Here is an 11,995-nt window from a genome sequence, read left to right as displayed (position 1 = left end):
TAATGACAGTAGAGCCCCCTGTATACAGTATATACATATAATGACAGTAGAGCCCCCTGTATACAGTATATATATATAATGACAGTAGAGCTCCCTGTATACAGTATATATATATAATGACAGTAGAGCCCCCTGTATACAGTATATATATATAATGACAGTAGAGCCCCCTGTATACAGTATATATATATAATGACAGTAGAGCCCCCTGTATACAGTATATATATATAATGACAGTAGAGCCCCCTGTATACAGTATATACATATAATGACAGTAGAGCCCCCTGTATACAGTATATATATATAATGACAGTAGAGCCCCCTGTATACAGTATATATATATAATGACAGTAGAGCCCCCTGTATACAGTATATATATATAATGACAGTAGAGCCCCCTGTATACAGTATATACTATATAATGACAGTAGAGCTCCCTGTATACAGTATATATATATAATGACAGTAGAGCTCCCTGTATACAGTATATATATATAATGACAGTAGAGCCCCCTGTATACAGTATATATATATAATGACAGTAGAGCCCCCTGTATACAGTATATATATATAATGACAGTAGAGCCCCCTGTATACAGTATATATATATATAATGACAGTAGAGCCCCCTGTATACAGTATATATATATAATGACAGTAGAGCCCCCTGTATACAGTATATATATATAATGACAGTAGAGCCCCCTGTATATAGTATATATATATAATGACAGTAGAGCCCCCTGTATACAGTATATACATATAATGACAGTAGAGCCCCCTGTATACAGTATATATATATAATGACAGTAGAGCCCCCTGTATACAGTATATATATATATAATGACTGTAGAGCCCCCTGTATATAGTATATATATATAATGACAGTAGAGCCCCCTGTATACAGTATATACATATAATGACAGTAGAGCCCCCTGTATACAGTATATATATATAATGACAGTAGAGCCCCCTGTATACAGTATATATATATATAATGACTGTAGAGCCCCCTGTATATAGTATATATATATAATGACAGTAGAGCCCCCTGTATACAGTATATACATATAATGACAGTAGAGCCCCCTGTATACAGTATATATATATATAATGACAGTAGAGCCCCCTGTATACAGTATATACATATAATGACAGTAGAGCCCCCTGTATACAGTATATATATATAATGACAGTAGAGCTCCCTGTATACAGTATATATATATAATGACAGTAGAGCCCCCTGTATACAGTATATATATATAATGACAGTAGAGCCCCCTGTATACAGTATATATATATAATGACAGTAGAGCCCCCTGTATACAGTATATATATATAATGACAGTAGAGCCCCCTGTATACAGTATATACATATAATGACAGTAGAGCCCCCTGTATACAGTATATATATATAATGACAGTAGAGCCCCCTGTATACAGTATATATATATAATGACAGTAGAGCCCCCTGTATACAGTATATATATATAATGACAGTAGAGCCCCCTGTATACAGTATATACATATAATGACAGTAGAGCCCCCTGTATACAGTATATATATATAATGACAGTAGAGCCCTCTGTATACAGTATATATATATAATGACAGTAGAGCCCCCTGTATACAGTATATACATATAATGACAGTAGAGCCCCCTGTATACAGTATATATATATAATGACAGTAGCGCCCCCTGTATACAGTATATACATATATAATGACAGTAGAGCCCCCTGTATACAGTATATATATATAATGACAGTAGAGCCCCCTGTATACAGTATATACATATAATGACAGTAGAGCCCCCTGTATACAGTATATATATATATAATGACAGTAGCGCCCCCTGTATACAGTATATACATATATAATGACAGTAGCGCCCCCTGTATACAGTATATATATACATATATAATGACAGTAGAGCCCCCTGTATACAGTATATACATATAATGACAGTAGAGCCCCCTGTATACAGTATATACATATAATGACAGTAGAGCCCCCTGTATACAGTATATACATATAATGACAGTAGAGCCCCCTGTATACAGTATATATATATATAATGACAGTAGAGCCCCCTGTATACAGTATATATATATAATGACAGTAGAGCCCCCTGTATACAGTATATATATATAATGACAGTAGAGCCCCCTGTATACAGTATATATATATAATGACAGTAGAGCCCCCTGTATACAGTATATATATATATATATAATGACAGTAGAGCCCCCTGTATACAGTATATATATATAATGACAGTAGAGCCCCCTGTATACAGTATATACATATAATGACAGTAGAGCCCCCTGTATACAGTATATACATATAATGACAGCAGAGCCCCCTGTATACAGTATATATATATATATATAATGACAGTAGAGCCCCCTGTATACAGTATATATATATAATGACAGTAGAGCCCCCTGTATACAGTATATATATATATAATGACAGTAGAGCCCCCTGTATACAGTATATATATATATAATGACAGTAGAGCCCCCTGTATACAGTATATATATATAATGACAGTAGAGCCCCCTGTATACAGTATATATATATATAATGACAGTAGAGCCCCCTGTATACAGTATATATATATATAATGACAGTAGAGCCCCCTGTATACAGTATATATATATAATGACAGTAGAGCCCCCTGTATACAGTATATATATATATAATGACAGTAGAGCCCCCTGTATACAGTATATATATATATAATGACAGTAGAGCCCCCTGTATACAGTATATATATATAATGACAGTAGAGCCCCCTGTATACAGTATATATATATAATGACTGTAGAGCCCCCTGTATACAGTATATATATATATATAATGACAGTAGAGCCCCCTGTATACAGTATATATATATAATGACCGTAGAGCCCCCTGTATACAGTATATATATATAATGACAGTAGAGCCCCCTGTATACAGTATATATATATATAATGACAGTAGAGCCCCCTGTATACAGTATATATATATATATAATGACAGTAGAGCCCCCTGTATACAGTATATATATATAATGACAGTAGAGCCCCCTGTATACAGTATATACATATAATGACAGTAGAGCCCCCTGTATACAGTATATACATATAATGACAGCAGAGCCCCCTGTATACAGTATATATATATATATATAATGACAGTAGAGCCCCCTGTATACAGTATATATATATAATGACAGTAGAGCCCCCTGTATACAGTATATACATATAATGACAGTAGAGCCCCCTGTATACAGTATATATATATATAATGACAGTAGCGCCCCCTGTATACAGTATATACATATAATGACAGCAGAGCCCCCTGTATACAGTATATATATATAATGACAGTAGCGCCCTCTGTATACAGTATATATATATAATGACAGTAGCGCCCCCTGTATACAGTATATACATATAATGACAGTAGCGCCCCCTGTATACAGTATATATATATATAATGACAGTAGCGCCCCCTGTATACAGTATATACATATAATGACAGTAGAGCCCCCTGTATACAGTATATATATATATAATGACAGTAGCGCCCCCTGTATACAGTATATATATATATAATGACAGTAGCGCCCCCTGTATACAGTATATACATATAATGACAGTAGCGCCCCCTGTATACAGTATATATATATATAATGACAGTAGCGCCCCCTGTATACAGTATATACATATAATGACAGTAGAGCCCCCTGTATACAGTATATATATATATAATGACAGTAGCGCCCCCTGTATACAGTATATATATATATATAATGACAGTAGCGCCCCCTGTATACAGTATATACATATAATGACAGTAGCGCCCCCTGTATACAGTATATATATACATATATAATGACAGTAGAGCGCCCTCTGGCGGCCATGTCTGGCAGCACCGATCACCTTTTCGCGCCTCCCAGGTGACGGCCAGTGCGGGTCACGTGGTCGCAGGCCGGTAACGCTGTTCGCTGACCTATTGCTTGGTAACAGTGAGCGGAAGAGGGGCGGGGCATTTGACGTCATTTCCGGGTGTGTTGCGCTGACTATGCCGGTGCCTTAGGTTGCACGCTTCGGTTCCTGTGATATAGACGCCGTTATGACCCGCGAGGCGGAGACCCGGGACGAGCTGCCGGACTGGGCCGGGGCCAAGGAGTTCTACCAGAAATATGACCCAAAAGAGATCGTCGGCAGGTAGTGGGCGGGGCTTGTGGGCGGGGCGAGGTGAATTGTGAGTCCTTCGTAGAGCCCCTCTGTTTCCCGGGTGCTGAGTGACGTCACCGCTGTGGTAGGCGGAGCGCAGGGCCGTCACGTGTGCAGTCCCGGGAGCCGGCGGTAGAGGGCGTGTAGTGCGGTGTGGGTGCAGTCCCTGGATCCGGCGGTAGAGGGCGTGCAGTGCGGTCAGGGTGCAGTCCCTGGAGCCAGCGGTAGAGGGCGTGTAGTGCGGTCAGGGTGCAGTCCCTGGAGCCGGCGGTAGAGGGCGTGTAGTGCGGTCAGGTTGCAGTCCCTGGAGCCGGCGGTAGAGGGCGTGTAGTGCGGTCAGGGTGCAGTCCCTGGAGCCGGCGGTAGAGGGCGTGTAGTGCGGTGTGGGTGCAGTCCCTGGAGCCGGCGGTAGAGGGCGTGCAGTGCGGTGTGGGTGCAGTCCCTGGAGCCAGCGGTAGAGGGCGTGTAGTGCGGTCAGGGTGCAGTCCCTGGATCCGGCGGTAGAGGGCGTGCAGTGCGGTGTGGGTGCAGTCCCTGGAGCCGGCGGTAGAGGGCGTGCAGTGCGGTGTGGGTGCAGTCCCTGGAGCCGGCGGTAGAGGGCGTGTAGTGCGGTCAGGGTGCAGTCCCTGGAGCCGGCGGTAGAGGGCGTGCAGTGCGGTGTGGGTGCAGTCCCTGGAGCCAGCGGTAGAGGGCGTGTAGTGCGGTCAGGGTGCAGTCCCTGGATCCGGCGGTAGAGGGCGTGCAGTGCGGTGTGGGTGCAGTCCCTGGATCCGGCGGTAGAGGGCGTGTAGTGCGGTCAGGGTGCAGTCCCTGGATCCGGCGGTAGAGGGCGTGCAGTGCGGTGTGGGTGCAGTCCCTGGAGCCGGCGGTAGAGGGTGTGCAGTGCGGTCAGGGTGCAGTCCCTGGAGCCGGCGGTAGAGGGCGTGCAGTGCGGTCAGGTTGCAGTCCCGGGAGCCGGCGGTAGAGGGCGTGCAGTGCGGTGTGGGTGCAGTCCCTGGAGCCGGCGGTAGAGGGTGTGTAGTGCGGTGTGGGTGCAGTCCCTGGAGCCAGCGGTAGAGGGCGTGTAGTGCGGTCAGGGTGCAGTCCCTGGAGCCGGCGGTAGAGGGCGTGTAGTGCGGTGTGGGTGCAGTCCCTGGAGCCGGCGGTAGAGGGTGTGCAGTGCGGTGTGGGTGCAGTCCCTGGAGCCAGCGGTAGAGGGCGTGTAGTGCGGTCAGGGTGCAGTCCCTGGATCCGGCGGTAGAGGGCGTGCAGTGCGGTGTGGGTGCAGTCCCTGGAGCCGGCGGTAGAGGGTGTGTAGTGCGGTGTGGGTGCAGTCCCTGGAGCCAGCGGTAGAGGGCGTGTAGTGCGGTCAGGGTGCAGTCCCTGGAGCCGGCGGTAGAGGGCGTGTAGTGCGGTGTGGGTGCAGTCCCTGGAGCCGGCGGTAGAGGGCGTGCAGTGCGGTGTGGGTGCAGTCCCTGGATCCGGCGGTAGAGGGCGTGTAGTGCGGTGTGGGTGCAGTCCCTGGATCCGGCGGTAGAGGGCGTGTAGTGCGGTCAGGGTGCAGTCCCTGGATCCGGCAGTAGAGGGCGTGTAGTGCGGTCTGGGTGCAGTCCCTGGAGCCAGCGGTAGAGGGCGTGTAGTGCGGTGTGGGTGCAGTCCCTGGAGCCGGCGGTAGAGGGCGTGCAGTGCGGTGTGGGTGCAGTCCCTGGAGCCGGCGGTAGAGGGCGTGTAGTGCGGTGTGGGTGCAGTCCCTGGAGCCGGCGGTAGAGGGCGTGCAGTGCGGTGTGGGTGCAGTCCCTGGAGCCAGCGGTAGAGGGCGTGTAGTGCGGTCAGGGTGCAGTCCCTGGATCCGGCGGTAGAGGGCGTGTAGTGCGGTCTGGGTGCAGTCCCTGGATCCGGCGGTAGAGGGTGTGCAGTGCGGTGTGGGTGCAGTCCCTGGATCCGGCGGTAGAGGGTGTGCAGTGCGGTGTGGGTGCAGTCCCTGGAGCCGGCGGTAGAGGGCGTGTAGTGCGGTCTGGGTGCAGTCCCTGGAGCCGGCGGTAGAAGGCGTGTAGTGCGGTCAGGGTGCAGTCCCTGGAGCCAGCGGTAGAGGGCGTGTAGTGCGGTCTGGGTGCAGTCCCTGGATCCGGCGGTAGAGGGCGTGCAGTGCGGTGTGGGTGCAGTCCCTGGATCCGGCGGTAGAGGGTGTGCAGTGCGGTGTGGGTGCAGTCCCTGGATCCGGCGGTAGAGGGCGTGCAGTGCGGTGTGGGTGCAGTCCCTGGAGCCGGCGGTAGAGGGCGTGCAGTGCGGTCAGGGTGCAGTCCCTGGAGCCAGCGGTAGAGGGCGTGCAGTGCGGTGTGGGTGCAGTCCCTGGAGCCGGCGGTAGAGGGTGTGCAGTGCGGTGTGGGTGCAGTCCCTGGAGCCGGCGGTAGAGGGTGTGCAGTGCGGTGTGGGTGCAGTCCCTGGAGCCGGCGGTAGAGGGCGTGCAGTGCGGTGTGGGTGCAGTCCCTGGAGCCGGCGGTAGAGGGCGTGCAGTGCGGTGTGGGTGCAGTCCCTGGAGCCGGCGGTAGAGGGTGTGCAGTGCGGTCAGGTTGCAGTCCCTGGAGCCGGCGGTAGAGGGCGTGCAGTGCGGTGTGGGTGCAGTCCCTGGAGCCGGCGGTAGAGGGCGTGCAGTGCGGTCAGGGTGCAGTCCCTGGAGCCGGCGGTAGAGGGCGTGCAGTGCGGTCAGGGTGCAGTCCCTGGAGCCGGCGGTAGAGGGCGTGCAGTGCGGTGTGGGTGCAGTCCCTGGAGCCGGCGGTAGAGGGCGTGCAGTGCGGTGTGGGTGCAGTCCCTGGATCCGGCGGTAGAGGGCGTGCAGTGCGGTCAGGTTGCAGTCCCTGGAGCCGGCGGTAGAGGGCGTGCAGTGCGGTGTGGGTGCAGTCCCTGGAGCCGGCGGTAGAGGGCGTGCAGTGCGGTGTGGGTGCAGTCCCTGGATCCGGCGGTAGAGGGCGTGCAGTGCGGTCAGGGTGCAGTCCCTGGAGCCGGCGGTAGAGGGCGTGCAGTGCGGTCAGGGTGCAGTCCCTGGAGCCGGCGGTAGAGGGCGTGCAGTGCGGTCAGGGTGCAGTCCCTGGAGCCGGCGGTAGAGGGCGTGCGGTGTGGGTGCAGTCCCTGGAGCCGGCGGTAGAGGGCGTGCAGTGCGGTGTGGGTGCAGTCCCTGGATCCGGCGGTAGAGGGCGTGCAGTGCGGTCAGGGTGCAGTCCCTGGAGCCGGCGGTAGAGGGCGTGCAGTGCGGTCAGGGTGCAGTCCCTGGAGCCGGCGGTAGAGGGTGTGCAGTGTGGTCTGGGGGCAGTCCCTGGAGCCGGCGGTAGAGGGCGTGCAGTGCGGTCAAGGTGCAGTCCCTGGAGCCGGCGGTAGAGGGCGTGCAGTGCGGTGTGGGTGCAGTCCCTGGATCCGGCGGTAGAGGGCGTGCAGTGCGGTCAGGGTGCAGTCCCTGGAGCCGGCGGTAGAGGGCGTGCAGTGCGGTCAGGGTGCAGTCCCTGGAGCCGGCGGTAGAGGGCGTGCAGTGCGGTCAGGGTGCAGTCCCTGGAGCCGGCGGTAGAGGGCGTGCAGTGCGGTGTGGGTGCAGTCCCTGGAGCCGGCGGTAGAGGGCGTGCAGTGCGGTCAGGGTGCAGTCCCTGGAGCCGGCGGTAGAGGGCGTGCAGTGCGGTGTGGGTGCAGTCCCTGGAGCCGGCGGTAGAGGGCGTGCAGTGCGGTCAGGGTGCAGTCCCTGGAGCCGGCGGTAGAGGGTGTGCAGTGTGGTCTGGGGGCAGTCCCTGGAGCCGGCGGTAGAGGGCGTGCAGTGCGGTCAGGGTGCAGTCCCTGGAGCCGGCGGTAGAGGGCGTGCAGTGCGGTGTGGGTGCAGTCCCTGGAGCCGGCGGTAGAGGGCGTGCAGTGCGGTGTGGGTGTAGTCCCTGGAGCCGGCGGTAGAGGGCGTGCAGTGCGGTCAGGGTGCAGTCCCTGGAGCCGGCGGTAGAGGGCGTGCAGTGCGGTGTGGGTGCAGTCCCTGGAGCCGGCGGTAGAGGGCGTGCAGTGCGGTCAGGGTGCAGTCCCTGGAGCCGGCGGTAGAGGGTGTGCAGTGTGGTCTGGGGGCAGTCCCTGGAGCCGGCGGTAGAGGGCGTGCAGTGCGGTCAGGGTGCAGTCCCTGGAGCCGGCGGTAGAGGGCGTGCAGTGCGGTGTGGGTGCAGTCCCTGGAGCCGGCGGTAGAGGGCGTGCAGTGCGGTCAGGGTGCAGTCCCTGGAGCCAGCGGTAGAGGGCGTGCAGTGCGGTGTGGGTGCAGTCCCTGGAGCCAGCGGTAGAGGGCGTGTAGTGCGGTCAGGGTGCAGTCCCTGGAGCCGGCGGTAGAAGGCGTGTAGTGCGGTGTGGGTGCAGTCCCTGGAGCCGGCGGTAGAGGGCGTGCAGTGCGGTCAGGGTGCAGTCCCTGGAGCCGGCGGTAGAGGGCGTGCAGTGCGGTGTGGGTGCAGTCCCTGGAGCCGGCGGTAGAGGGCGTGCAGTGCGGTGTGGGTGCAGTCCCTGGAGCCGGCGGTAGAGGGCGTGCAGTGCGGTCAGGGTGCAGTCCCGGGAGCCGGCGGTAGAGGGCGTGCAGTGCGGTGTGGGTGCAGTCCCGGGAGCCGGCGGTAGAGGGCGTGCAGTGCGGTGTGGGTGCAGTCCCGGGAGCCGGCGGTAGAGGGCGTGCAGTGCGGTGTGGGTGCAGTCCCTGGAGCCGGCGGTAGAGGGCGTGCAGTGCGGTGTGGGTGCAGTCCCTGGAGCCGGCGGTAGAGGGTGTGCAGTGTGGTCTGGGGGCAGTCCCTGGAGCCGGCGGTAGAGGGTGTGCAGTGCGGTCAGGGTGCAGTCCCTGGAGCCGGCGGTAGAGGGCGTGCAGTGCGGTGTGGGTGCAGTCCCTGGAGCCAGCGGTAGAGGGCGTGTAGTGCGGTCAGGGTGCAGTCCCTGGAGCCGGCGGTAGAAGGCGTGTAGTGCGGTGTGGGTGCAGTCCCTGGAGCCGGCGGTAGAGGGCGTGCAGTGCGGTCAGGGTGCAGTCCGTGGAGCCGGCGGTAGAGGGCGTGCAGTGCGGTGTGGGTGCAGTCCCTGGAGCCGGCGGTAGAGGGCGTGCAGTGCGGTGTGGGTGCAGTCCCTGGAGCCGGCGGTAGAGGGCGTGCAGTGCGGTCAGGGTGCAGTCCCGGGAGCCGGCGGTAGAGGGCGTGCAGTGCGGTGTGGGTGCAGTCTCGGGAGCCGGCGGTAGAGGGCGTGCAGTGCGGTGTGGGTGCAGTCCCGGGAGCCGGCGGTAGAGGGCGTGCAGTGCGGTGTGGGTGCAGTCCCTGGAGCCGGCGGTAGAGGGCGTGCAGTGCGGTGTGGGTGCAGTCCCTGGAGCCGGCGGTAGAGGGTGTGCAGTGTGGTCTGGGGGCAGTCCCTGGAGCCGGCGGTAGAGGGTGTGCAGTGCGGTCAGGGTGCAGTCCCTGGAGCCGGCGGTAGAGGGCGTGTAGTGCGGTGTGGGTGCAGTCCCTGGAGCCGGCGGTAGAGGGCGCGCAGTGCGGTCAGGGTGCAGTCCCTGGAGCCGGCGGTAGAGGGCGTGCAGTGCGGTCAGGGTGCAGTCCCTGGAGCCGGCGGTAGAGGGCGTGCAGTGCGGTGTGGGTGCAGTCCCTGGAGCCGGCGGTAGAGGGCGTGCAGTGCGGTCAGGGTGCAGTCCCTGGAGCCGGCGGTAGAGGGCGTGCAGTGCGGTGTGGGTGCAGTCCCTGGAGCCGGCGGTAGAGGGCGTGCAGTGCGGTCAGGGTGCAGTCCCTGGAGCCGGCGGTAGAGGGTGTGCAGTGTGGTCTGGGGGCAGTCCCTGGAGCCGGCGGTAGAGGGCGTGCAGTGCGGTCAGGGTGCAGTCCCTGGAGCCGGCGGTAGAGGGCGTGCAGTGCGGTGTGGGTGCAGTCCCTGGAGCCGGCGGTAGAGGGCGTGCAGTGCGGTGTGGGTGTAGTCCCTGGAGCCGGCGGTAGAGGGCGTGCAGTGCGGTCAGGGTGCAGTCCCTGGAGCCGGCGGTAGAGGGCGTGCAGTGCGGTGTGGGTGCAGTCCCTGGAGCCGGCGGTAGAGGGCGTGCAGTGCGGTCAGGGTGCAGTCCCTGGAGCCGGCGGTAGAGGGTGTGCAGTGTGGTCTGGGGGCAGTCCCTGGAGCCGGCGGTAGAGGGCGTGCAGTGCGGTCAGGGTGCAGTCCCTGGAGCCGGCGGTAGAGGGCGTGCAGTGCGGTGTGGGTGCAGTCCCTGGAGCCGGCGGTAGAGGGCGTGCAGTGCGGTCAGGGTGCAGTCCCTGGAGCCGGCGGTAGAGGGCGTGCAGTGCGGTGTGGGTGCAGTCCCTGGAGCCAGCGGTAGAGGGCGTGTAGTGCGGTCAGGGTGCAGTCCCTGGAGCCGGCGGTAGAAGGCGTGTAGTGCGGTGTGGGTGCAGTCCCTGGAGCCGGCGGTAGAGGGCGTGCAGTGCGGTCAGGGTGCAGTCCCTGGAGCCGGCGGTAGAGGGCGTGCAGTGCGGTGTGGGTGCAGTCCCTGGAGCCGGCGGTAGAGGGCGTGCAGTGCGGTGTGGGTGCAGTCCCTGGAGCCGGCGGTAGAGGGCGTGCAGTGCGGTCAGGGTGCAGTCCCGGGAGCCGGCGGTAGAGGGCGTGCAGTGCGGTGTGGGTGCAGTCCCGGGAGCCGGCGGTAGAGGGCGTGCAGTGCGGTGTGGGTGCAGTCCCGGGAGCCGGCGGTAGAGGGCGTGCAGTGCGGTGTGGGTGCAGTCCCTGGAGCCGGCGGTAGAGGGCGTGCAGTGCGGTGTGGGTGCAGTCCCTGGAGCCGGCGGTAGAGGGTGTGCAGTGTGGTCTGGGGGCAGTCCCTGGAGCCGGCGGTAGAGGGTGTGCAGTGCGGTCAGGGTGCAGTCCCTGGAGCCGGCGGTAGAAGGCGTGTAGTGCGGTGTGGGTGCAGTCCCTGGAGCCGGCGGTAGAGGGCGTGCAGTGCGGTCAGGGTGCAGTCCGTGGAGCCGGCGGTAGAGGGCGTGCAGTGCGGTGTGGGTGCAGTCCCTGGAGCCGGCGGTAGAGGGCGTGCAGTGCGGTGTGGGTGCAGTCCCTGGAGCCGGCGGTAGAGGGCGTGCAGTGCGGTCAGGGTGCAGTCCCGGGAGCCGGCGGTAGAGGGCGTGCAGTGCGGTGTGGGTGCAGTCTCGGGAGCCGGCGGTAGAGGGCGTGCAGTGCGGTGTGGGTGCAGTCCCGGGAGCCGGCGGTAGAGGGCGTGCAGTGCGGTGTGGGTGCAGTCCCTGGAGCCGGCGGTAGAGGGCGTGCAGTGCGGTGTGGGTGCAGTCCCTGGAGCCGGCGGTAGAGGGTGTGCAGTGTGGTCTGGGGGCAGTCCCTGGAGCCGGCGGTAGAGGGTGTGCAGTGCGGTCAGGGTGCAGTCCCTGGAGCCGGCGGTAGAGGGCGTGTAGTGCGGTGTGGGTGCAGTCCCTGGAGCCGGCGGTAGAGGGCGCGCAGTGCGGTCAGGGTGCAGTCCCTGGAGCCGGCGGTAGAGGGCGTGCAGTGCGGTCAGGGTGCAGTCCCTGGAGCCGGCGGTAGAGGGCGTGCAGTGCGGTGTGGGTGCAGTCCCTGGAGCCGGCGGTAGAGGGCGTGCAGTGCGGTCAGGGTGCAGTCCCTGGAGCCGGCGGTAGAGGGCGTGCAGTGCGGTGTGGGTGCAGTCCCTGGAGCCGGCGGTAGAGGGCGTGCAGTGCGGTCAGGGTGCAGTCCCTGGAGCCGGCGGTAGAGGGTGTGCAGTGTGGTCTGGGGGCAGTCCCTGGAGCCGGCGGTAGAGGGCGTGCAGTGCGGTCAGGGTGCAGTCCCTGGAGCCGGCG

General features: G+C 58.5%; 1 protein-coding gene across 2 annotated transcripts in view; it reads left to right on the top strand.

Annotated features, from left to right (window-relative positions):
* Positions 1-4,038: 4,038 nt before the first annotated feature.
* The window catches only part of PHKG2 (phosphorylase kinase catalytic subunit gamma 2), a 43,629-nt gene continuing 35,672 nt past the window's right edge, over positions 4,039-11,995 (top strand). Inside the window, exon 1 of one of the 2 annotated variants that reach the window (XM_069735249.1) lies at positions 4,039-4,223. In XM_069735249.1, coding sequence (XP_069591350.1) covers positions 4,129-4,223 — 95 coding nt within the window. In that variant the 5' untranslated portion in view covers positions 4,039-4,128. The remainder of the gene's footprint in view (positions 4,224-11,995) is intronic. The other variant, XM_069735250.1, reaches the window with a different exon arrangement.

Source organism: Ranitomeya imitator, chromosome 7 (assembly GCF_032444005.1).
Source record: "Ranitomeya imitator isolate aRanImi1 chromosome 7, aRanImi1.pri, whole genome shotgun sequence".
NCBI classification, from domain to species: Eukaryota; Metazoa; Chordata; class Amphibia; order Anura; family Dendrobatidae; genus Ranitomeya; species Ranitomeya imitator.
The sequence above is the reverse complement of the archived record's forward strand: the minus strand, read 5'-3'. Positions and strand labels throughout refer to the sequence as shown.